The 27968-nt window shown below is 38.7% G+C and overlaps 1 protein-coding gene across 17 annotated transcripts in view; it reads right to left on the bottom strand.

The window, feature by feature from the left end:
• Window positions 1-27968, bottom strand: part of LOC311433862 (uncharacterized protein) — a 443722-nt gene that overhangs the window by 320597 nt on the left and 95157 nt on the right. For 6 of the 17 annotated variants that reach the window (XR_014691003.1, XR_014691004.1, XR_014691005.1 and 3 more), the window contains exons 3-4: window positions 3718-3820; window positions 3594-3642 (exon numbers count right to left, since the gene is read on the bottom strand). The exons of the other annotated variants lie outside the window; for them this stretch is intronic. Coding sequence is in view for 3 of the 6 variants with exons in the window: in XM_084513517.1 (XP_084369643.1) it covers window positions 3594-3642; window positions 3718-3767 (99 nt within the window). In the remaining 3 variants the exon portion in view is untranslated. The remainder of the gene's footprint in view (window positions 1-3593; window positions 3643-3717; window positions 3821-27968) is intronic. 17 annotated transcript variants of the gene reach the window in all.

The following is a 27968-nucleotide window of genomic DNA, read 5'->3' as shown; positions in this document are numbered from 1 at the left end:
AGATCCATACATCTATTTATGTAGTTAAGTATACAAAATGTAATTTTCCAAATGGCTTCGGCCACAAGCACTTTTCAAAAATGTTATCCACTACTAGTATATTAAAATGCTATTTTCTGCAATACAACAAATGTGTGTAACAAATGGTGGGCAGTGAAAAGGTAGTAAAAAATTCATTCTCTCTTGAAATTATAATAGACCCAACTCAAACGTTGTGTTTTTCTACCCATCAGCACATTTGATTTGAATGAAGTCAGCTCAAAACCCAGACTCTCTGTAGCTCCAGTTACAGTGAGAAGCTTCTTAATCACATTTAGCCTACAACCCCATCTCTATTTATAAATCAGCATTTGGTCAGCCATTTTTTAAAATGAAACACAGCTGATAAATTCATTGCAAAGTCTTCCTAGCTAGACCAGACAGAATTGCCTCCAAAAGCTGGCAGATCTGCCTTTTTTCTTTAGGCAGTGGCACTGAAGCCTTTAAAGCAAGAGCTGTCATCACACTCCACAGGAAGGCTGCAATTCATCGTTACAGGGAATCTGTAAGCAACATACGCTGCGAAGAACGCCAGGCCATTTGTATGGTTCATACAAATACAGAAATTTTAAAGCAAGTCCTATACAAAAACAGCCAAAGGAGTAGCAGATTTTGACAAAAAACTATTACTTTACAGATTTTTTTTCATGATGCAAGCAGGCACCATCAATGGGTGGCTTCCATCAATTTGTTTTCTACACAGTTTCTGCTTCCAACAGCTTTAACTTTGCTCTATATATACTCTTTCAGAACAGTTGCTTTTTCAATTCCTTCCAAAGAGTTGATACCCAATCGCAAGAATGCAAAAGGGCTAAATTTTGCTCCGTTTTAGGCTGGCTTTATTGAAAAAATATTCTTCTATTTAGGAAGGAGTTCTGATGAGCTGTTTTAATCAGCACAAGCACTTCAATAACAAGCCTCAAGTTGACAAAATTGTCTGTAGCACTAAGTTAAAGGAAGAATGCAATACTTCAGATTACAATTCCACTATGAATTCCCAGCTGGGTTGGCATCCTCTCTAAAATAATATCAGAAGACAGAGACAAAGACTAACCTCAGCTCTTTCCATCTTCATTATAAGGGCCTCTTCTGTTTTCTGACATGCTGGTAAGGCCCACTCTGCCCCCAAGCTGTTTCACACTCCATCATAGCTTTGCTATAGCACTTCTGATCACAATCTAGATATTTGAAGGATCGTGTTGCTCTTTTCAGTCATGAAAGACAAGCTTGACCTAATCATCCACTGCCCCTCCAATTAGCAAAAAGCATCAGATGAAGACATTTCTCAGTGAAAATCTTATGCCTTGCATTATACAGTTGATAGAAAAGATCATACAGCCGTTTATCCACTCAGACCCTAAAAGGAGGGGGGGTTCCTTTCTTCCATGTCATTAGCTGGAGAACTCAAAGAGCAAACTCACAATAAGTCAGACATGTGAGCTTCATAATGCTAACATGCTCTTTTTCACTACAGAATTTCTTGTCTGTTCTGCAGGTGAAAGATTACAATGCTCAAGAAGTGATAACTAAGATTAAAGGCAATAATGCTGCACACTTCTGGTCCCATTCCTTGCTTTGCTTTAACATGAATCTTAGGGCCACAGATTTCATGACCGGTAGCACAACTGGGTAGTACACCACAGAAAACAAAATGCCATCTAAAAAAAAAAAAAAAAAAAAAATCTCAGGTGCAGATCTTCTGCTAAGGACAGATTCCATGAAGCAGGAAGTTATTAGAAATACTAATCCTAATTCCCAGAATGGGCATCAGAGAAGACCCAGTATAACAGAATATAGTTCAAGAAGGTGATTCCTGGACAGCTTTCACAATTATCACTTTCTGTGAATGTTTTCTCTTGCAACCTATTTTTAAAAACCACCCACCACAAGCAGAAACAGCCACCTTGCCCAGCATGTACCAAAATATCACGCAGCGAACAGCTACCAACACAGCTTTGTTTCAAAAACCACACCAGTACTCAAACCCAAGAAGTTCATGTGTGCGCAGTCATTCCATTTGTAAGGTTTTTTCTTCCCTCCCCCTCATGAAAGGTACAAAATGCAATTCTACAAGGAAAGGAGAAATGAAGATGGTTCCTTCCTACCAAATCATTACAAATGTTTGCCTAAACATACCTACAGCAGACAACTGGCAGCCTATGCTGCTTGCTTTCCAGTGAATGGGCTCCTGTCCTGCCCAAAACAGACAACACAGAAAATGTAATCCTTCATTTTTAGGCACAACTTCCTCTGTCTTCCCTCTTGCATTTGCTCATATATTTGTACTGTATCATCAATAAGTAATAAACATAACTCAGTTCTTAATTTCCAGATTGGAGAAGAAAGATCAGAAAAAAGTATGAAAGCCAACTTGAAACCTGGATTTCCATTACAGAAGATAATATAGAAAATCAGGGTGGAAAGTCTAACAAAAATATTTTAATACGCATAAGTCATGAAAAGTCAGTGAGTATAACAAATTGAGTATGAGCCAACAGCATGTGCCTGCTGCAAAAAAAAAAAAAAAAAAAAAAAAAAGCCTTCCTTTGGATTAATTCTCATGAGAAAGACTGTTCTGCTTTCCAGAACAGAGAGGAGATGCAGGACACAAGCTTATGCGTTAAAACAGTATGTTCAGCTTTCTTTTACTCCCACCTCCCTTGCCCTAGAAGACTACTACAGAATGGTGAACCAAATACCCAGTCAGGAAAAGTTCAAAAACTTCAATTTCAGTCATACTTTCAAGAAATCATTCAGATTTTTGTTTTCCTTTAGACCTTTAGAGCAACGAGCAAGATATTTTCAAAGTGAATAGCTAAGACATCATAATTTTAAAATCAGAACTGTGCAGAAATGCTTGGATTCGCTTTATCTCTGTGCTTTGGAAGGCTAATTTCTCTGGACAGTATTTTAAATGGCAGGTAACCACATGTCACTGAGTTTCAATGGAACCAGAATATTTAAGTTCCTTAGAAACATTAAAAACCCTTGCTTTTCAAATCCAGGTTGTCAGACTAACTTAGTAGAGGTTAGTCTCTTCCAGTAGAATTCAATTATTCTCACCTAAATTCCTAAGTACTGCACAAAGTTACTTTTATTTAAGGTCAGACGATTTGCATGTAAAGGTAAGCATGGTCAGGGATTTGTAGGAAACCACACATTTCATCTGTCAGACTTCTCTTTGTCCTTGACCTCACTTGGAGCCCTCTACCCAATCAATATTGAGGCATTTTAGATCAGCATTCAGAGCGACACGGAGTAGCACAACATTGCCTATATGTGCTTTCAAGCAATTGAATTTGAGCCCGAGGCTCACCTATCATGAATCTGTGTCCAAATCATACATTTACATGTGCAATAAACCTATTCAGACATCAGCATTAACAACTCACTTCCCTCCCATCTCCACAGTAGGCTACTAGCATGGTTTCCTAATTGTCCTTTGAAAACAGAAGTCAAATGTATACAAACATTAAATATTTAAAATAACAGACCCTCAGAAAAAACTGGACCTCTTACAGAAAGCAAGCTATGAAAACACCAGTTTTACTCACCCCAAGTTTAGGAGCAGGAGGGATGGGTCTTCCCCTACAAGCAGTTAACCTGTTACAAGAAATAATAGTTAACATGCCTCTAATCAGCTTTCTTGCCAATGAAAGCATCAGGAGATACACCTACTTGGCTATACTTTGCTTGCAATATCCATAAGGTGCCATACAACTTGTCATGTCCCCATAGTAGAATAACTAGTCCAGTACTCCAAAAGGTCAGAGCGCAAGCACTGAAATTCAACGTTCAAATGATATGCAGTTTTAAGGAGATTTGAAATGCATACCGCAGGGTAAACAGAACAAGTAACTAATACAGAAAGCAATACTCACCTGGGGTCAAGTCTGAACCCATCTTGTATTCCCTTCTGGTTGACAAGCTTTACTTTTCTGACACATGCCCTTGCTGGCACAGCTTCTACCTGGCATTTAGTTGTCCCTTCTTGCTCTCCAGTATTATTTGACTTTTTCTTTGCTGTCTTTTCTCCAAGGCATGCACTCACCCTGTCTTGATTTCCAGCTGACAAATCTCCATGGGTTTTTTGCAAGTCTACCTACAGAAATCCACTTTCAAGCTTCCAATTCACTTTATCTTTTTTTCAGAGCAAGTTACATTCTACTTGTCGTATGTCCTACCTGTCAAAAATCTCTTCCTCACAACCCAGACAGCTAACCACATCCATCAGGTCTAGTTCTCTTAATCCCAGTGCATTCATCTTAAACCTAGATCTAGCTTCTAAAAGGTAATTAACATACAATAACAAAAACAGTAAACTAACACCATAAACATTGACTGCATGCTAAAACTGTGAACTAACGAAAATAATCAACAACTGATGAAAAACATTTATGCACTAGGGAATCCATGCAACTGGCAGCTTGAAAAGCAGCATGCCAGTCTTCCTGTGGCTGTCCCCCTTCAAATCAATTTCATGCAACATTCTTGTGCCCTACAGAAGGGGTTACTGACGTGCAAGTGCCTCTGAATGCTACTGCCTTACAGCTTGTTGATACGTACTGAGAAATTTCTATTAGGATTAGTTTAATTGGATAATGTTTAATTATATTTTCCCCATTAACACGTCAGTTCTCACAAGGTTTTGCTGTATTAGATAGTTACAAACCAGCACTGTAAAACAAAGAGAACCAGTGCTCAGTAGATATCACACCATGTCATGGAAACATTACTGAACCTGGTTGAACTGACCATTACCCCAGAGGGTAATGGTCAGTGGTGCAAAGTCTAGTTGAGTTGGAAGCTGGTAACAAGCAGAGTATTGCAGGGGCCAGTATGGGGTCCAGTCCTGTTTAACATCTTCATTAATGATCTGGACAAGGGGCTAGAGTACACCCCAAGTAAATTCACAGATGACACAACTAGAAGGAGTGGCTGACACAGGGAGGACCTGAGGGTAGACACCACATTGAGCATGAGTCAGCAATGTGCCCTTGACACCAAGAATGCTAATGGTATTCTTGGCTGCATTAGGCCAGCTATCATCAGCACGTCAAGAGAGGTGAACATGGACCTGGACAACCCGCTCTAGGTAGCCCTGCTTGAGCAGTGTGGTTGGACCAGATGACTACCAGAGGTTCCTTCCAACCTCAACATCCTCTGATTCTGTGAAATTCATCCACATTGTTTTATTCCTCCAAATATGCAACTTGACAGTTACGTAACTGTCCTTGCCCTTAGCCAAGTGAAACAGTCTCCAAGTCCTCATGGATTCTGATTAAGTCTGAATTAAATAGTAAGAACAGATGACAACACAAAGATGATGATGGAAGCAATGAGGTAGTAAAACAACTGTCTTGACAGTTTGTTTGTTTTTTTTTTTAAGAGGTATTTATTCCAGTACACATATTGCAGCATGGGCACCTAAGTATTCAAAGCAGCTATTCTGAAGGATTAAGCAGACAACACATTTCCACGATTACCAGGCCAAAAGGTGACTTAAATGTAGATTTCGCATAATTTCTCACTAATGCCAGCTGAAAAAGATGGCTATTCATTTCTAGAGTTTGCATGCCAGAGTAAAGGGAATGGAGAAGGAACAGGGGAGGATCCAAATGCTCAGACATTACCACAGTTTATGATCATGCAGTCAGTTCATCCCACTGCAAGAGTCTGCCCAAACTGGAATTCCAGCCAAATGGTAACATCCCTGAAAGCAGGGCTCACAGGCTTTTAGCCATGTACCACCATTGTATTTTTCTCCCCCCAGAGAAAGATCCAACCTAAAAAGCCCAACCTGATGCCAAAAAAAAAAAAAAAAAAAAAAAAAAAAGCATAGATGGAAGAGCTTCTCTGCCAGCTTTTACAGTCAGACATTGCTAGTTCTCCAATAACTTCTACACAAAGAGCAAGAGGAATAGACTATGGGTTTGGCACTGACCCCCTCCAGGTTAGCACCAATCTGCCCTGCAGAAGCTTTTGCCACCCTGTCCAGTCAGAATACAATCAAATACCCACAAACACCTGAAACCACCGTTTACCTGTTCAGCAATGGTTACAAAACAATGAGGACTGACAGACAGTTCATCCTCACAATAGGAATCACTATGATCCCAATCCTCTCCCTTCTTGCATTGTTGATTTTCCTTGCAGAAATGTTTGAACTTCACCAAAATGCCAAGAACAGGCAGCCCTTTCAGTACTGCAAGGTCCAACCATTCCAACTCCTGAGTAATCCACAATTCCAGGCCACTGAAGAGTAAACTGACCAGGAGTACATTGCACATTGTTTAATAGGTACAGCCAAACACCTCCAATAGTAAAGGCATGCTGTTCCTAGGCGTTAATCAAGTGTTTGGTGAGGTGTGCTAAGCTCTAGAACTAAGTCTCTGGAGATGTAAGGGCTTCAGAACTGTGTGCACACACTCAGTCCACCAGCTGTTTCATCTTCAGAGGGTGCTGCTTGTGATCTAAAAACAGATGTACGCATAGTATTCTCTTAACTGTATCCTCTGAGATTTGTCTTCCCCCTCCTTCTTTTTTCTTAACCCAAGAATAGAGTAATACAGATCTCAGGTCAGTAGCTGTCCTCTGTATTACCCTGTAGATGTTTTTTGGAACCTGTGAAAACAGCATGGCCACGATGTGGCACAAACCTTGACATTTAAATCGTGTGGTGTTAGGTTTATAACTTTCCCTTACTGCATACTTCACACTGCTCAGCTGATTATGACAGCTCTGTAAGAGCTAAAGTGATGAGCCTGTGTAAGCTTAAAGGTGGACCTTAGTTTCGTTGAGTGCACACAACAAAATAGCACAGCATTGGAGTCACAGAAGCCACTTCTGCTAGCAAAGCCTTACCATACACAGCTCACACAGGGTTAAAAAAAATGTTCAAAAGGCAAGTGACAATGAATATTTGAAACCTGCCAAAATGATTCATTTTGCAGGAACACTTCTCCACCTGTGCTTGCTAATTGCTGCTAATAAACTCGTTAGAGGGCACAGAAGTCACATGAATATAAAAGAAAAGATTCATGCAACAGATGCAAAAATAAAACAGCTAAAAAAAGACCTGATGCTGCATTTGCTGTTGATTTTTATATATAAAGGTTAATATTAATTCATCACCGCTCCCCAAAAATATCTGTGCAGAGACACATTATATTCCATCTATCTTTTCCTCTTACATAATAAAGAAACACCAAGATCTCAAGTTTAACACTTGTAAGAAGAAAACAGCCATATGCCATATAAAACAGTACTCACAGAAAGGAAAGTCAATGCTCTTTCAGAGTCACAGTATCCAATTCTAATACAGGAGCAGGAATATTTTCAGGTGTTCAGGGAACTAGATAGTCAGATGCTACTACTTTTTTTTCTTTCTCCCAAAGAAGGATGATGTGATAAAAGCAGAAAAACAATGAACGAAAATAAATTAAGTAGAACAATCTACCTTTGAGACAGAGCATGCATAGACTTCTGGACAACAGTGTGACAAATTTTTTCTCACTAGAAATGCTATCATATCCACACAAAACTCAATGGAGGATGAGGTCAGCCAAGTTGCATGATGACCACCGAAAGAGGACATAATCCTCAGAATATTCTTTCTTAATATGTATAAAGCAGTACAGGGAAAGTATTAATTCTTCCAAACACTTTACACATCACTAGTTGCACTTATCCACTTAAATTCTTATCCAAGGCACAACACAACTGTATGGAACGTGGCAGAGATGCAACAACTTTGTTAAATTTTCTCAGGAAATTGTTGCATGTTTACCAGCCAGGCATTCTGTGTCTATTACTGCATTTCCATAGGAGCAACATCACCTTTTTATTATTTGGAAGTACTTCAAAGGGGGAAAAAAATAAATAAATAAATAAAAAATTTAAAAAAGTTCTTTAAACTAAAACAATTAATACCCACTTTGTTGGATCTATTTTAAGAGATGGCTAGTGACATACATACATAGTTACTTTTAACTGAAACCTGCTGCTAAAAAGGGAAGCAGATTTAGTCCAGAAAGAAAGATTTCCTCCTTCTTTTGCACTATGAGTTCATTTTTTCACCTCAAAAGCAACAGATCCATATGACTGGGAACTGTAGGAAAAAAAACTATGGAGGAGAAACCACTGATACTTGTAGTGCCCTTCTAATTTTGACATTGAGAGAATAACTACATATGCATGTAAGTTAGGACCACACTGTAAAGGTCATAAGGATAGAGTTTCCATTTAAGTTTTAATTTTTCCGGGTAGATCCTATTTTCCCAACTAAAAATTTGGTCCCACATTGACAATCAGAACCAGCTGCTAGATACCTTAAAATCTAAGACACCACCACAGTGCACAAGCCGTAGAGCTATTGGACATACGCATTTTACGCATCTCATTGCCACTGTGTGGTCACAGAACACACAATGAAAAGGAGAAAAACTCCTGTGAGAAGTATCTGTTGGACCAACCGTGACTTATTTCCAATGGTTCTGCACACACAAAGAGTCTGACACTCCGTGGACATAGGACATGACATACACAGTTTTTATGTAGGTACACTGAAAGGTCCCTGGATGAACATCCATGAAAATCCAAGGAGAAACTGACAAGTTCTGCCAAGCATTAGTATAAAGGTGTTGTTCTGTAGCTGCCTGCTAAAGACAGCACACATCTACAAATGAGTATAGACATTTTTGGTTTAACAGGTCAGCAAGTTCGCATGTTGCTCCTTTCCGGCTCTCTGACCTCATGCATTGTAGTTGAGAAGTGAATGATTACATTTACAGTGAGCCATTTGATAGCTTGTAACAATCATTAATGAAGAGACCTCTGTTACACCCATGGACGCTACCAGTGGCAACTGCGCGTGCATTCAATATTAAGCAAAGGTAACTTCATCACTCCAAACATAGCAGTTGTGTCCCTAAAAAGCAGAGAAAACAATTCTAAGTGATATAAATGCTTTTCAATCATCTGTATCAAGATATACTCCCTATGCATGTATACATATAAATACTCAGTTGATCTCCATGCTCATATTTTTATCATGAATTTTAAAAGCTGTCACACTGAAATGTTGTTTTAAATCAACAGATAGCATATTTCTGACAATCCTTGCCTGACGTATATCATCCTTTATTGCATTACAATGGACAATAAGCTAACAGAACATGATTCATTACCGCCAAGCATTAGATTCTAAGGTAATGGCTCAATGAAAACTGTTGAAAGCAACACTATGATGATTTTGATGGCCTTCGCTTCCAGTGGTTCAAGGGTTGTTTTTTTTTTTTTTCCTTCCAACTTGAAGGAAAGTAAGTACTGAAAAGCCTGAGCATCTATCAGTAACTCAAAAGTCACAAGTATCCAAATGCTTATCCAATTTTCCTAAAGGTATGCTCAATAAGAAAAAAAATCCACTTAGATTTAGGAATGTTTCACACCTGGAAAACTGTCCCCATCCTCCCCCCCTCAAGTCCTGCCCTGAAGGCCCAGAGTAAATTATGAAACAGATAATCTAGACTGCCATGATCATCTAAAAAGAAGAAAAACATAGAAATAAGCCAACTGTCCTATAGCATATCAGTGAGGACAAAAGCCTGCTGATTGATGAGTTCTCCATTTTGGAAAGAGACATTGAAGCTGTCAAGCACTGACACTGACTAAATGACTAAAGCAAGTTGAAATATTTTCATGTCCTTTTTTTTTTTTTTCCCCAGACATTTGAATATCACGTTCTCTTCTCTATTTTGGCTCCTTTTAGCACAGAACAACATATTGCCAAACACAAACAAGGTGGATTATCTACTGAACAAACATATAGGCTTATAGGGTTACCCCAACAGAAAACTGGAACTTCACATGCTCCAGCTTCATATAAAGTTATGGTGTCTCTTGGAAGAAATTCTAGTGTAAATGCTAATGTAATTTACTAACATCGATATTCTCACTTAGAAATTTATTTCTACTGGGTGGATTAGAGTCTCCATCTCTGTAATCGTATACAAAGTGATGGTGGAGAACAGCTTCATATGAATAGCTGAAGTAGGGTTGGCTAAAAACCATCCAACACAGTACTTTACCTCTGACAAGAGACAGCAGTAGATGTGTAGGAAGCACTGAAAGAACATGGCAAGTATAGAGAGAAACTTCCCTAAGTATCTACTTAATTCAAATTCAATAGTGTCAGAAAACATAGATATTCTACAAGCTTCATATCATAGCAGTGCTGACATGGTGTTTAATGATGGGCTTGCAATCATGATTTTATATAAAATTACCTTTGAACCCATCTAGAGATTTTGGATCAACACTACAATCTACAATATGTTGTGGCAAGGTGATCCTCATGATCTAATCTTATATTGAATCTGGCACGTACTGGTTTCATCTGATGCTCATTTTTGTAACAGAATAGTGAGCAGGTTTTGCGTGTTTGTCGGGGGGAGGGCAGCTGGTTTAAAGTTTCATTTGTTGAGGGGGGAAGGGGGGTGTTAAAAAAAACTTACTCCATATTTCCCATGATTGCATAGACTTTTACCCTATCTTTTCTCCACAATTTCTTTTTCAAGACTGAAACAACCTTGCTCCACTTAGCCATTCCACATACATCTCTGAGCACCCACAATGATGTTCATTTACAGAGAAAGCCAATGTCTATGAAACATTTTCACAACTACCTTGTTGTAGGCCAAGTCCCATTCTCTCATGGCTATTTTCAGGCAGAAGTCTCATGGGGAATATGGGATCTCTCACTACCTTCCACAAGAACTGTTTCAAAGCAGATGTGTTACACCAGCCTCAGCTTCTACTAGCCCAGACATGATCCCTCAACAGTTTCAAGTACTGTGAAAGCAATTTCTGCACAGCTTAAGGGCCAGGAGTGGGAAGGGTGACAGGAGGTGGATATACACCATAAAATGTTGGGCCCTTCCTTCCATTAAGTTGTGGTCCATTTAGGCTAAGCGTCCATTACTTTCAGCCCCTACCCAGGAAATATCTGATTGCATGTTACAGGCCAATGAAAGGAACTGAAATGAAAATATTTAGCACACCATTAAGCTGTTCCACAAAAATGTCAACACATCATACTTAATTTTTTCCTAAGAAATTTCCCTAATTTGTAAAGAACAAACATTCTCTTGCTGTTATTTTTTTCATTCATTTTTATGGTCTGGGGATAGTCTGTGAACAGGTACAATAATTCAGCTCATATTTCCAAATACAAATTTGATGTGCGTTTTCAAAGCCATTTTGACCCATTAATGTCCAAATATTTCTTAAGTGCAAGAACTCACACCTACGAAATGTAATTGCCTATTTCCTGAAGCACTGACAGATGTCCAACCGTACTGAGAACACGTACATGTGAGTTGTGCCTGCCAGGCCCCCAGATCTGCTATTTAAGTAAATTCCATAAATTGATTCAAAACACGTTGAAAAACTGAAAATCCACTTTCTTACCTCCCAAATCCTTTCAGGATAAGCTATTGCTGTAAGAAACCATCCAAGAACTTAAAGCTACCTCCCACAGAGGAAAGCAGAAGCCAGTTGCCTCATTCAGCAAGACTGATCATCCAAATTGCTAGCTTTTCATCTGTTCTAAGAGGACTCCATAGGTAGATCAATGGCAGATAGAAAGGATACCACTAGACAGAAATCAGTTTCCAGCCCACCTGAAATCTTGGCATCTTTTAAAGCCAGCTAAACAAGACTCCAAATGTGAACATACCCACAAAAAAAGATGCAAAACTTTTCACGCAAAGATGCAGATTCTATGTTTCAATGAACTGATTTACAGCTTCCTCTGATGCATTTTGAAGTCACTTTCAATAGAAGATACGTTTCATTCTTTAAGCACAAAGAAGACCAAACCTTGCAGCACACTTTCCACACCCTATGAGTTCAGTGGTTCCCTAAGGAAAAGAGAGTACATTAAAGGGGGAGCTCCAAAATGCATTTTTTGCAGGTAACATACTCCATGTTACCATGATCTACTACCTTTCAATTATTTTTTGTAAAAGTTATGTTTGTATTCCATGTTCATGCGTGCATTACGAACAAAGAGACTGGCTGGTGGCCCACAAAACTTGTTCCCAGCACAAGATAGATATGAATACAGTCCAATACAGGGTCACAAAAATGACTAAAGGTCTGGAGCTTCTTTCATATGAGGAGAGGATCTGAGCTATGACAGTTCAACCTAGAGAAGTCTGGATTGCAAAGAGAAGAATCTTATCAATACATATAAATATCTGCTAAGAGGGAATGAAGAGGCAGCCAGACTCTTGTCTACAATGATCACTGACAGAACAAGAGGCAACAGGCACAGATTGAAACACATGAAACTCCATGTGAACAGAAGAAAAATATTTTTAAACCCGTGTGAGCAATCAAATATTTGAAACAGGCTGCCCATAAAGGTCATGAGATGCAGAAACTCTGAAGAGAACTGCCAGTCTTGGGCAGCTCATTGTAGTTGACCCTACTTGAATGGGGGGAGTGGAGTAAGTGATCTCCAGAGGTCCCTTCCAACCTCTTTCAGTGAGTGAAAAGATTGGAATACAAAAACACCTCTGTTGTTTTGCACAACTGTGTAGAAGCCAGATGCAGTCTCAGTACCCCCACCCTGGTGATGGAGGTCTGCACCAGTTAAGCCACGATGATGTTCTATGGTGTTTACTCTGCCCACTTTGAGCTAAAGACCTCCAAAAGAGCCCCAGCACTTGGTTTGATTCAGTAACCCTTGCTGCAAAGCACAACCATTCATAGCAGGATTCAGTGGTGTATCAGCATGATTATATCACCTTGAGACAGCACACTTTGATGGGGAGGGTATGAAAAGACTAAAAGACTCCTTGACTCACAACCTTTTTTTGTTTTTAAATACACCTACCAGTGTAGCCAATAATCCTTGCTGCATCTCCAACAGACCCAGTGAGAAGGTATTCCTGGTTCAAAACTTCAATTCATAGTCTGTCTTGCCCTGCTAGTTGTAAACTCCCCAGTAACTTCCTCTACTGCAGTTATTGCATTTTATCTGTCCTTCTGCAGCATGCTGAAAAGCAGCAGCAATAGTCAGTGACTTGAAGTGAGATAGAATTCATAGCCTGATTCACTCTTTTACAAAAAGGCATGGGAAAAGGTAGCCTACAGTACCATATAGTTTCTTAATATCTGTTTTTTTTTCTTAGTTAGAAAATGTTTTCCCTTTCTACTTGAAAACAATAAGTTTTTAAAAACACACTCAGAATAAAGCTTCCATTGATTTCTTATTGATACAATCAGGTAAAACAGACATTGAGCTATGTAAGAATATTACAGTTCACCTGCACCTCATTCTCTCCTACTGAAAAAGTTAATCTTCAAAATGTTTTCACATACAAAAAGATCACTTACCATTTTCTCCCTCCCCAGTGCCACATAGATCAGAGCAGCAGCTAGTCAGCTGCTGACCACGGTTAGAATCATTGTATCCTCCAGGCCACTCACTGGTCCTCTTTCTTAAAATACACAGCAATACAGTCCCCATTCAGAGAGCCACAGATGCAGACATTTTAGGTCTGTATAATTGTACTATTCTGCTTGTAATTTCCCCCCCTCAACCTCCCAACACAAGTATTTTACATTTGCTTGGAATAAATGTTGATGTTAAATTTGCATGCAAGTATCTGTCAGACAAAAGCAAAAATCAGCAATACCTATGCAGTTAAAAATGCCATCATTCTTCTTCTTGCACAGTTTCTGAACAGCAACATTTTTTCCTTTAGAAAACTAAGTTTACGAAACAATTGGAAAGTCTGAGGTGCACCTAGGTTTGCAAACTACTGCAGCATGCAGATATGATAATCCGTACTAAGCAAAATTAGTTTATGTAGAGATTTCACTCTGGGATTCCCTACCTGACCCTGCAACTGCCAACCTCTGGTTTGAGCTTAGCATGCCTCACAGCATTGTGTTACTCTTTCTTCATGCCTGCCTTTCTCCTGTTGCAAGGCCACACTACTATCCCATTGTAAGCTGTCATTGGCCCCTGCTTGAGCCTCTGTCATGTTAAGATCATGTTAGCACAGATTCCATTTCTTCCAGCCTGTGGCTAATGAAGGAGGTGGTGACCAGATACTGCTCTTAAAGCTCTAAGAGCATAACCTGGTTGATAAATCTTCCATTCTTCTTTGAAGACCAGCACCTGGTCTAGTTAAAGAGATCCTACAAATGTACTTTTCTTCTAAAATCGCTAGCCCACCTCATGCTACCCCTATCTACCTGCAACACCAATATTGGCGCAGTAGACAGTAAGCATAAATGTACAGTAAGCAGCAGTGCACATGCCCATGCTACTGAGCAGCCTACTGTTTCCAGTGATAGCCCAGAGGACTGACTACCCAGTAGCCCCATCCAAAAATCTCCAGGTAAGGCTAAACACCTTCTAATCACTTTGTCAAGAGGAAGCAGCAATGTAGAAGACTAAGTCCCACCTAACCATTACAGCTGCATTGATGTCCAGGTTGCAAAAGCAAATAATTTTAAGATGTGCTAAACCTTAGATTCTCTAATAAATTAGGTATTGTCCCTTAACAACCTTGAAGGACTTTTCAGCTAGGTCCAAAAATTTCCTTGCTATTTCCCTTATGTCCTGCTACTACCCAGGAAATATGAAAGGATTCTCCTTGACAGGCAGCTTTTGTTTACATTGCTTTTATCACATTTATTATTGCATTTATTAATTGCATGCTCTAGGGATCATGATGCAGGAAGAGGTTTTTCCACTTGAGATACAATTTGGCAACCAGGGAAAAGCAAGCATGGTTCACCTTCCCCTGAAACACTGGAAACTGGCCAAGGTTAAAAATATGATAGAGGTGAAGTGCACTAATCCTAGTAGAGGCATTAAACCCTGTCAAGCATTAAACTAATCATCAGCTCTGGGATCAAGAGAGGATTTGTCTCCTAGATAAGACTGATAGTGACTACTGAATTTTTTTTTGCTCACCTCTGTGTTTGTTCTGAGGAGCAGACAGCTCAACTATGAGCTCATCTCCCACCAAGTCTCTTCTTCCAAGGGTATTTGATGGCCCAGACCCTCTTGTTCCCTCCTGTGGTAGATCAACTGTAGCCTTTTTCTTCACATTTTAGGTTTGCTCTGGGTTTGCTATATTTGTTTCAGTACAACCCCAAGACTGGGGTCATAATCAGAATACAGACTTGTGAGCTACTTATCTATGGCAGGGTTTCTCAGGATAGCAGAGGACTCAAGATGAAGTCAGATAACAACTGCTGGAGATAGTCATATAGTGAAAGCATTCATACAGTAAAGCACCCTTCTCCCCCCCCCCCGACTCCTACACCATGACAGGCTGACTTCGCAATCACCACCTTTATGTCAGAGACCCATCACAATATTTCCTGCCTCTAGACCTGTTATCTACTTATTCTTTAACATTATTAAACTACTACTAGCTATTAACTAAAAGTAATGCCTAATTAAACCTAGTTACATTCTGTTGACCTTATAAACCTTATAGAAACATGCATATGACCTCTTTTATACCCTGAGGAATATAGAAGGCTATTCAGCTCAATAACACTACAGACTTGTGCTATGATAGAAATAAAATACATTATAATCCTCCTATCAAACTTGTCTGTCTTTATTCTAGAAAGGAGAATATTGAACATTTGAACATTCGTCATCTCCAATGTAAAGGAATTACAGAACGAATTGAGCCTTCTATTGCCAAAAAGAAGGTATTTAGTCATCAGATAAGTCCCTGACAGTAATTAGTTTATCCAGAAAATAAGCTAGCATTCAGTAAACAAGATGGGATCAAATGCAAAATGGAAACAATATCTCCAGATTTTTCTTCATTCTTTGTATTTGCATTTAAATTTTATAGCTTTGATAGCATCCAGGCAGTGAGATAGCTGCAAAATTAAGCGTGTCAAAATACAGAATTTTCACAGTATATTTTCACTAATGCATTACAATTTTTGATTTCAGTTTATTCAAATTCAGTCACATACAAATTGCACTAATAATTAGACAGCAACTGTAAGAGAAAATTGTTAACATAAGAATTTAGTCTGACACTTTACATAATGCACAGAAGTATCAGTTGAAACTTCTTCACTGACACTCTCCTCTAAAAAGGACTCAAGAATAGGCAAATTGGAGAAAAAGCAACTGAATGGCCATTGAGCTCCAGATACAGTCAGCTGGCAAAAAGCCTGAAGAGCAGCTGAAGGAAAAAGAGACGAAAGGGATTGAGAAGACCATGTAACTTCTGAAAACCTAATGAAACAGAGAAGGTGTTGAGAGAGGAAGAAAGCTTGGAATCAGAGTAACAGTAAGGCAAAAATGATTCCATCGCTCTTGCTACTTGGCAACAGGACCAGATCTCTCAACTGTGTTAAAACCATAAGCTCTCAGCCCTTAGCATCAGACTTGAAGGGTATTTCTTCCCTTTTCTGGAGTACTATTTTACCACAACTTGGCTCTGGACTTGTAAGGCAAACACCTTCCTCTTAAGCACCCTAGAGCTGACTGAAACCAAAGAGATTTTCAGAACACCTGTGTCACTACAGAACTAAGCCAGAATTGGATTAGTTGCAACTATTACACAGGAACTGCAAGCACACAAGTTCCAATGTATACTGAAAGACCACCAGTCATTTCAAGACAATATGCTTATTTCTTATGGCACAAAGACCTTATTTACAGTATAGAGTGTTTTACAGGGGAGTCAGGCACGGGAAGATAACCCATTGATTCTAGAAGCTGTATATCATAAGCTCAGCTTTTGTATAAAAAACTGCATTCAAGGCAAATGTTTCTTACTTTACAAAATCTCTTACATCTCAGTCAAACAAAGTTAAGAAGATTACCTCCTGGTTTTCCATGTGTTGGGATGCTAGCATTGTCTCTTCTGACACATGCTGTTCTGAAACTTCATGCCAGAAAAAGCTATGCCGGTAATCTTAAACAGCTGCCTATTGAACTTTTACATTACATGTTATAATAATGACAGCTTCCACACTAGTAAAGGCGATTTTCTATATTCAAGTGCACATATATTTAAATATACCTATACATACAGGTTCTCAGAATACTTGTGTACTTTTTATTCTGTATGCTTTTCTCCTTGGATGGCTGAGTCAAGCATGATGGATTACAGTTGCTGTACAAATACAAAGTCATTCAATGATAGCCTGACAGAGGGTATTTGCTTAAGAAAAAAAAAAGAAATAGTCTGTGAACTAGCATTTTGGGCATTACTGCTTCAAATAAATCAACTAAAGTGTTCTCTGTTGTTTTTCCTCAATAATATTTTGTTAAAATTTCTATGTACCACCGCTGTGTCATCTTGATTAAATGCTGTACCTGATGCCTGAAATTGAGCAGCAGTTGAGGAACAAGTAGCACAGAAGAGTGCTTTGTACATCACAACAAACCTCTTGAATGTTATTTCTCCTAGTTAGCTATAAGCCCAATGTAACTGCATCCTTCTTGATATGTTTAGCTAATAGAAGTAACAGATGAAAAACCTTAGCCTTGACAGCTGTAAGCACTATTAAAAAACTAACTCACCAGCTAATGGCTTGAGGAAGCAACCTCCAGCACCAGCTAGAAATTATACCAATATCTGATAAGGCTTTTAGTGATTAGCTGTCTGCATTCTTGGCTGTTTCCAAGAAGATGGAAGCACTCTCCTATTTGCATAGATGTTCTTTTCCATTATGTTTCAGATAAATAGCTACTAAAAATAACAGTTACTTGTAGCTTTTGGAATCAAGGTCTTAGGTGTGAAGCAGCTCTTCAGCAAGGTTGACTGACTAGAAGCATGTAGTAAGCCTTCTTTCAAAACACAAGGTACTTTGGAAAATCTACAATCGTATGCCTATATGTGCCTTTATTATTGTCATGCACATAAAACACATTATCTGATTATAAAAATAGAAAAATAGAAAGAAATCCTGCAATTCATCAGCAACTCAAGTTATAAGGATGCTGATTGAAAGTGTGTACCCCATAGTTCTATTTCTCTCTCCCTTTCTTCCCCACCACCCCCTTACCGTTACCTGTTCTGAGTTTTGGTGAGTTTCCCAAAGTATGTCTTCTGAGGGCTTATATTTGAGGAAGAGGAGTTTTAAAAATGCTTGGGCCATATTTAGGTCACAGTAATCTTAAAAGGTTATCAATACTAACCAGTAAAGAAATTAAGTACCACCTCAGTGTCTAATCTTCCACTTTTTTTTTTTTTTTTTTTTTTTTTTTTTTTACAAAGCAGCCATTGATTACAGCAAAGAGTATATCATAAGTAAGGCTATTTGTTAAGAAATTAAGTTAAATTCTAGTATCAGAAAAATCCTTATTATAAGAATTTAATAGCTACCTTAGACAACGGTAGCTGTTCTCCTCAATTACTCAAGAACAACCACATTTACATTACTTTAAGGTGTCCATGTAGCTGAGAATGTATAGTAGACAGTTCTTTGCAAATCTAGCTGGCATTCAGAGATCTGCATGTCAAATGTGTTCACCTGATTTATAACATGCATATGCAGGGTAAATGCACCTACTGAAAGCACAGGTTGTGAACATAGCCTTAGGAACAGCTGCACATTAAGTCATCTTTTGAAGTTGGAGACAAAGAGAAGAATCTAAGGTGGTGGTGTCAGACTGTGGCCAGCTGAAGGTGCTCAGAAATCATCCTAATAGCCTGTGGAGAAATATTTGTTTCTTAAAAGGAAGCTGATGCTTTGCAACAGCCATGCAGTGATGCACTTTGTTATTGCTAATATTAATTACTGGTGCCATTTTATTTTGTGCTTTCCTTTTCATATTCTAAGTGAGCTCCAGATACTGTTGTTCACCCAGCTGCTGCTTTTCCCCAGGCCCTCAATGACCTTGGTATAGCAGAGGCTGGAATAGAAGACAGCAGTCATGAGACACCTATATATGCTGTTTCTATCTATACCTGAAGCAACTACTAATCTCTCCAAATAATGACAGCAGATAATGGAGATGTGAGCATATGTAAGGCATAGCAGGGTTCTTTTCTCAGTATTCTAGCAATTTTGACATTTGCAAAATGTCTGCTCGCACATTTGACCAAAAAACATTAATACTGAAGAAATGAAAAGCTTCTTAAGATTGAAACACAAAGTCTAGATGTCTCAATTAAAAATATTTAGGGTTCCCCATGTAAGTTTAGAGAAGTAATCAGATATTCATAAATCATTCCTGCACTGACCTTTTTGTCAAAAAAAAAAAAAAAAGTGAAAAAATATTCAGCCCTTAATATTAGAACTTAAAAGTATTTTCCTTTTAACTGTACTAGCCTCACTGAAAGTGAGACTTCAGGTGAATATATTAGAATCAGACAGGCCCCAGAAATGTGGAATTTGCAGTGATATAGTTGTTTTTGTGGCATTTCATCCCCCAGAAAAACACCCCTAGGAATCTAACAAGTTGTCAGCACGGTGCTTTCCCTTCCCACACACTATCAAATGTTTTCCTTTCTTGAAAAGAATCCAGGAAAATACTGACCACTGAAGTAAGCAACAGTTAACCTGAAGATACATAAACAAATCCTGGAATGTGAAGCAAGATTAATGACATCTTCTAAAATATACTTCAATAAAGGCTTACAAAAATGTCTTGGGACAACTTTGAGGTCACTGAGGGAAATACTCTAATTCAGTGCTGCAGATATGGCTCTTGATTTGATTGCCAGGAAGCCCAAGCACCAGGCTTCACATGGTTTAATAGCCTTCACTGACAGCAGCTTAGTCACTGAGCTGCTCATGGCAGCAATGACTTTTCCAAATGCCTCTAGCAGAGAATTCAGTGCCACATATTCAGCACATGAAACAAACATTTACTGTGATAAAGGAATATTTTCAGCAAATGAAGGAAAATATTCTTCCCCCTTTTGGCCAAACAGAGATCATTGCTCCCCATGTGACAAAGCTTCCACAATGAGCCCAGCTAAAGAAACTGCCTTTATATTCTTACAGACTGAAGGGTGGGAATTCACAGGGCAGTCAGGTCAGTGGAAGTTGAGCTCAATATGCCCATTTAACAAAGGGAGACGCTATCGCTACGTGAAATTCCTACAAGAATTACCAGCATTTGTCACACATTCTATTCAAAAAAAAAAAAGGACAGAAAAATGTGTGATGGACTGAAGTAAACATTGAACAATAACATATTGAATCTATCATCTGAAGAACATCCAACAAACATCTCCCCCAACTTCAAATACCTAAGTGATCGTAGATCTCATTTTGGCCATGCTTATTTTGGCAAAGTTCTTGTACCTTTTGCTGAAATTTTTACAGTACTTTATAGTAGTAAGCAGTATTACATCATTTCAACAAGGGCAATAGATGTTTTAACTGTTTCTACTGCCTCTGGGAATTGGAAGAAAATACATTTTCCCCTTATGCAGGGTGTAGTATTTGCATCATGTAGGTTCACCTACTTGCTGAACACTAGGCATTTTGTCTGCCCTCTCAGCATATTAAGGCTCTGAGAAAACACTACTGGCACAATTCCCCTCTGAATTCCTCCTAAAGCAAGTTTAAAGACAAAAGAAATTATTTTTAACCATAGTAAATTGTCCATAATGTACTTGCTACAGCAGGTACTTGCTTCTAGCCTGTATCTACTTGTACTAAAGGTCCAGTAATCAGGTCATCAGGGCTGACAATTAGAATTTACAGTAACAGAAGAGGCAACGGTCTGATGTTCTTCAGTCTCTAAAGACTTGGGTTTGACTCTCCCTGGGCTGAACAGCAATAGATTCTTGCTACTTTTGTTATGCCTTGCCTTAGCCACAGGCAACAGAGAAAAATGCAGAAGTCAGGCTTCTTACCAGCAACGTGCAACCTACACATTTTCCTCTGTCCAGACAGCAAGGTTTTAGCATCCATCTGTTCAGCACTTGTGCCTTTGGTGACCACAAACAAGCCAGCTCTGTAGGGTGTTCAACTGGTGGCAAATAACCAGTTTTAAATACATCTACACCTTACAGATTCAGTTTGAAACAAGGCTACCAGTGCAAATGGAAAGTGTCCCAAGCATCTTCCAGATTTGGCTAGTGATTGTTTAATACATTCCAGTTACTTCAAGGCAGGAATGTCCAGTTAGTGTTGTATAACAAGCCAATATCAGGAAGTACTTTTTAATCAGCTGTAAGTAATTTGGAGTTTTCCAGAGAAAATTAGCCTTCAATTCAAGATTACCTTGCAGACTGCACTCAGGGGAAATGTCCAGTTGTACTCTGCATCTCATAAATGTGTCATAGGAGATCGCCAAAAGATATAGTTCAATATAGTTTAGGGATATTTCTTTTCCCTCTCTTTAAAAAAATATTTTAAATTTTATGCTAATGCAAGTGTCATTACTACAGTCCCAGGAACTTTTACTGTTGAGTCTGAGCAAATGTAATGGGCTGAAACAAAGTATCATGGAAAAACTATGCAAATCACCATGTACAGTAAATCAAGCTAATAGGCAGACTTCAGCTTTCTTCCACAAAGGTCAAACAGCCTGCAGTCTGAAGGAGAAGAAAGGAACACTAGTGCCCAGCACATAAATCTAGTTGTAATCCGTTCACATTACATAAGCACAGAAATACTAAACATCGGAATCTGATTTGCCCTTGTAGATGGTATGAATAAAAAATTTAAAAAAAATCCTTCAACACTATTTCATGCACCTAGTCTGCCCATTTCTGGTGTCTACTTTGGCATGCTGAGTATGAGCAAGAGTTTACAGAATAGAAATAGTGACATAAAACAGCCAAAGTTCAACATAAAAATACACATTGAAGAGAAGACCAAAAGGCAATCTGATCAAGATCATTAAATACTTACAACAAGTGATTCCTGACAATAAATGGCCCCTTACCACAGGCAAAAATCACACTGCAAAACCTGGAAGCTGAAGCCAGACTCATTCAGAATACAAATCAGTTTTCCCTGAGGACAGGAATATATTAAGCATGTACTCTTAATTACTCAAACTTTAAGAGTAAATAAATACAGCTTTCCAAAGAAGGACATGAATTAGACACTAAAGACTTGAGTTATATGGTTATCAGATGAAATTCAAGATGGGTATCTCCAGTTGGCCATACTAAATCATTACTTTGCCTCCACCAGTTTTGAACTAAGATGCTCCATTTTTTTCAGTGTTTCATATCACTTAATCTAAATATTATTCCTGCTCTGCATTAAGATTCTTAAAAGTATGACCCTTTTTCTATTTGGCTAGGCTAAAGCTTTGGCCTGTGTCTCTAAATTTTCCCATCTCAGTGACATGTGGCCAGAACAAGAACTTCTTCTTTCCCTTCAGCACTTACAAACGGTTATTTATCCCTTTTCTTGCTGTATCTCCAAGAATAATTTCTACCTATACATTTTCCTCAGCCTTAATCCAGCCAGCACCAATATACATGTAACTGCATAATTTATCTGAACATTAACTGTAATGTATTCCTAAAATTCTTCAGGGAAACTTGTAGTCTCAATTTCCTATACTTACTCCTGGCAGACAGCACTCTTTTCCACCTTTCACATCCATTTACATGGTGGGTGTTTCTTCTACGCCAAGAACACTGATACTGATCTAAGCTCTTCATCTTTCCTTTCCTGGTCTTACTACAGCCTCCAGAACATATCTGATACTTCCTCTCACTATTTCCTCATTCACGTTCTTTGGTCTCCATTGTATGGCTCTTCACATCCTTTCTCCTCATCTTACAGCTCTGCTAGCTTCTGTGGATCACCCGCCTTGCCTAAGTATTTGCTTTCAAGCTTAGGGCAAGCTTTCTCTTTCTTCTGCATCTAAATCTGTAGGTCTTCCATCCCTGGAAGTCTGTCAGGGAAAGATTCATACATGTATACAGGCTTCCCGATATTCACAGAACATCAATGTGAGACTAATACAGAATGCTTTGAATCCAACTGCTCAGCTTCCCTCTATTTTGCCTTAAGCAGAAAGTTTTTTATTTAGGTCATCCATGTCTCCTACATCAGCTGTCTTCAGAGACAGGAAGCTTCCACATGCTCATTACACCAAACCTCCTCAACTCCATGTCTCTTTAATTTCAGGTAGGTTTTTTTTCCTTAAAAAAATAAAATAAAATAAATAAATAAATTGCAGTCTATTTAGACTGAGGGTATAGATACTTTTTTTTTTTTTTTTTTTTTTAAGAACTTGGTTACCTATCCTAGTGCATTCATACCTGGGTTGCCTAGTCATATTCCACAAATATATGGAGATTAAAGTAATTACATAAACCTCTTACATTATTTCAAAATCCTGTAACATACAGGCCTTACCTACTGAGACCACAAACAAAAAGTTAAGTCACTAAATCAAGTTAAACAGAATGCACTGGACTTTTGGAATTTATACCAATTATTCCAGTGCCATTTGAAGGGACTAAATGGTAGAAACACTGTACAATGTTATTCCAAAAGAAACAAAACAACATGAATGTCACTTGGCAATTTGTTAAGGAAGGTAAAGGCAGTTATGAAAAGCAGAAATTCCCTTGAGTTTTCATTGAAATCAGTGGGAATAAGGGAAAAGTTACATACCTTACAAAACGAGATTATATTTGAATTCTCTTACTTCTGAGGTTCTTTCATGTTCTCTGTTGCAAAAATATAGTGTCTTGCAATTGTTCAGTGATCAATTTTAAAGTTAAGGGAAGAATGTTAAAGCTTTCTCCATCTCCATATAAACACCAGCTATGATGATGTTAGATATAAAACATGTCTGCTCCTGTATGATACTTTCATAAAGCTGATATTGCTTAGGCTTAGTGTTCTTAGGTTTTCACCTTGAGCAACACCACCTTCAACTTGTCTTGTTCTTATCCAAGTGTGTTTGTCTTTCCCCAGTCTCTTGGAAGAAGAGCTTTCAGGCAATGGATAATTTTTTTTCTTTTGTGCTACAAAGTTCCCAGAACAACATGATTTAAGCTGTTCTTCAAAATCAATGTAATGTTTTTTCTTCATTTTTCACTCTGAATACTTTCAACGGGGCAGAATAAATTTTTGTCCACATTAGAGTAAAAAGGAAAGCACCATTCTCTGTTCTGTCTCATTTTGAGACTTTAACGCAATAAAATCTAAGATCAATGGGACTTTATAGCCAGTTTTAGAAGCCATTGAAGTCTAACAATTTAATCAAACTCTTAATAACAGGTAAAATAATTATCTCTTTATAAAAGTGTTTTCATAAACACTCGTGTTCTCCTATAAGTTGTACTTAGTTGTTAAATCAAGTTTCAAAAAAGATTCAATCATTTTTCCACAGAAGTGTTTAGACAGGCTATGAATTGTTCCTTATATTCATTATGTGGAAGCAGACACAGCAGATTACTAGAAGATGAGTATTAGCCTAAATAAGTACACTTGTGGCTCTGAGGGAAAGTCAATGTTATTTTAGTAAATTTGCTGAAGGACAGATGTTTAACATTCAACATCAATTTCATTTTCATGGCCCTATGGAAGTTAGTAGGATTTTTACCCACTGAAACTTAACACTAAATATTTCCAAAAGTCTTCTTTAAGTATGCAAGAAGATCAAAAGATCATTAGGAAAGCCAGCTGCATTATGATGAAGTACACAGCCATACAGACATCTCATTCTGCAAAAAGAGATTTCCAGGTTTCGTATGGAACCCTATGGCTGCTTTTTGTTTGCCCGTTCTGAGCTGATCTGCAATGTAAGCATCACATTAAGACTTCTGGGTCCTTGAGAAATCTAATTTATGCAAAGAGAAAAGCCAGATTATATTTTAGCTACTCTAGACTGCAAAAATCATCTCGATGATCATTACAACCCGTGTCACCTACAGCAAACCCAGAGACTTGATGGGGTCACACCATACTTTCTGCTTTCACAGAAGAAAAAAAAAAAAAAAGAGTTTAAGAGGAGATAGGCTGTGATGCATCCCATCCACAACCAAGAATCTAGTTGGGTATGAGCATCTCTTCCACCGACACATACCAAGACAAGATACCTGTTCAGTGCTGCTCTCCCTGCTCAGACACATTTCAATAAATACATATAAATCCTTTAAGCAGATACGGTTACAATAGATTGGGACCTGCCTAATACAGTTCAACTTGAATTAACAACATACCACATTTTATAGATTTAAGGCAGGTTTAAAAGAATCTACCTTTATAGACTGACAACTACATAGGAAGATCAGTAGTAGACACGTACTAGTTTTCACACAGCTGAGGATCAAGTGGCAAACTTCAGTATTTAGAAAGAGCACCATATTCCTACTCTGATCTTGCCTGTCCTGGTGTACGCAGTTGTGACTGCTACTTGAGACAGGCAACTGAGCTACAGAAAGAGATGCTTGTGTTTCAGCATGACGATGTTCATGACGAGTTCCTGGGTACACAGTTTGGTCCAAACCCATCCACAATAGTATTGGCAGTCCAAGCTAGCTTGTTGGTTGGGATTTGATCTACTGTGCACCTCCCACATAACTAGTTGCAGCCCCATGCTGTGGCCCCAGTGTGGGAGTCTCACTTGAACAGCTCAAGTGCCACAGGCTGGACATTGCAAACCTAATTCATTCTAAAATCCATGGTGTGACTTCTGCTTAAAACAAAGAAACAAAACATGCTACAGCTGAGCCTTTCTGAGATTCATATGCTAGCCAGACCCTCACAAGAGCTCTGAGCTAAGTTCTAGGCCTGCCTCTTCAAGCCCCTAGGCTTGAGATGGCTCACAAGTTCTCACTTGGCAGTTACTCTGGTTGTTCCCACCTAAAACTGGTTTTGAAGGTCTGTGAACGATCAGGGAAAACAACCAAATGAGTAGTGTCAATTCATACAGACTACACATTACTTTGCCCCCCCACCCCAGCTGCTTTACTCCATCAGCCAGCACATGGTAAAGTTTCTGAATAAAAGTGAACTACCGCTAACTTCTGAAACATTAGCATTGACATCATGAAAAAGAAAAGGCAAGAAATGCACACTGTGAATGAGCAACAGGATAGATAAGCTCAGTACACACATCCAGTGAATATAACTTGGTGTGTTCAGCTATAGCTTCCTGCCAGCTACATCATGCAACTGCTGAAGCCAAGGGATTTAATTCACTTAAAAGGCCAGTGCCCAAGGCCTACTCCTCTTTGTGTGTCTGGTGTCTAGCACAAGATCAGGCAGGGCCTCCAGCTTTTACTATTGGTCAGGCTGCATTAGAAGCCATCCTAAAACAACAGACAAACCTCGATTAACTGCCATGAAGCACTAGCACAACAATCCTACAAACCAAATTGCTTGACCAGCAATGCCGTACAGGAGGGGATTCCCCTGGAGCTCTCCTCATTAATTCTCTACAGTACAGCTCACAGCCTTCCTACCACAGCCATGAGTAGTCAGCCTTACCATGTGCCAGGACTTGCCACTGTCTAGAATCAGAACTATTTCTCTGTTTATCAGTGTCATTCGTTATTAGTTACAATGCCAATAGCTAAGAATATGCAGAAGTGAACTGTCTGAAGCATTGTAAGAAGGAAGAAAGGAAGATAGCTTCTGAACTCTCCCTTTAACAGCACGCTAACTCAAGTTTTTCAAATAACTTTAAGAAGCAAGGGACTATTTTAATGCATTTAAAATATTTCCTTGTTTCACATAAATAGGTAGGTAAAATCTGTAGTGGTTCAGATGTTATGCTGACTGGGGAATTACAAACACCCAGATATATATGGCCATTTTCACTAATAGCCTTCCCCAGCACGTCCTAAATCAAAGTTTGGCTCCGTAGTACTCAAACACAAGCAATTGGACAATACTGAAACATTGCTTTGTTCACAAAGAATGCACATTAAACTAAAACACCATTCTCACTTGGAAGCACTTAGTCAGTAGTATCTATTTATAGAACTGTAAGCTAATTAACTACGACTAATTGAATCTGTAAATAAATGGAAGAAATAGATCACATTTTGTTCAACTGCCTTAAAGCTTGAAGCAAGTCACACATATTACATGTTTTCATAGAGAAAACTGATAAAGCTTAATTCTCTTGATTCTGGCACATTCCCATGCTTGGTAAGTAAGAGACACCCTTCACTAACTACAATGACACTATTCATAATGCATTCATCTTCCACAAGGTGTTTACTAAGAATTGATGATTCAGCAGAGGAAGACTAAGTACAGTTTAAGTAGGCTAGAACAGAGCTTGGGAAAAAAAAAAAAAAAAGAGAGAGAAAAAAAAGCTCAGCATTTGTGTTTCAGTAATCTGAATGCTGCAACCTCTTCAGCTAAATTCCAGGGACAGGTGCCTGGAGGTGGAGCAACGCTAATTTTAATGCCTACATTTCACAGTCCTGACCAGTAAACCAAGAAGATTAGTAGTGCCCAAGCCAGCTTCCAATGCCTTGGACAATCAACAAACAGTCTTAAAGGAAAAAAATAAAGGAACCTCTGATTAATTTAAATCATAACACTAGAAAGTTGTATTTTTTTGTTGTTGTTGTTTCATTTAATTAACACGACAGCTACGCTGAATAAGGTTAGATACCACAGCAAAGCTACTCTGCATGATAGCTTTGCCAGAGAGACAGAAATAGCAAGATCATTTTTATGGCTTAACTGTTCAGGCTGGAACAAGGCCCCAGAGATGCTCAGCCATCATGAAAGCTCTGCATACTATTATGAGTGAAAAGCAAATGAACCAGTCATCTAAAGGGTAGATACAGCGAGAAATAATTGAACATCCACTAAACAAAGCAAGGGAAAGGAGCTAATGAGGTTTTGGTAGCAACAGCCACCGCAGAAGTTCATATGATAATGAGGATAGGCAACACCAGGTCAAGAAAAACAGGGGGGCAACTCCTTCAGCTGGCAACAGCTCAGGTGATGTG

The sequence above is a fragment of the Aythya ferina genome (assembly GCF_964211825.1).
Source record: "Aythya ferina genome assembly, chromosome: 3".
NCBI lineage: Eukaryota > Metazoa > Chordata > Aves > Anseriformes > Anatidae > Aythya > Aythya ferina.
This window is presented reverse-complemented; position numbering and strand designations above follow the sequence as displayed.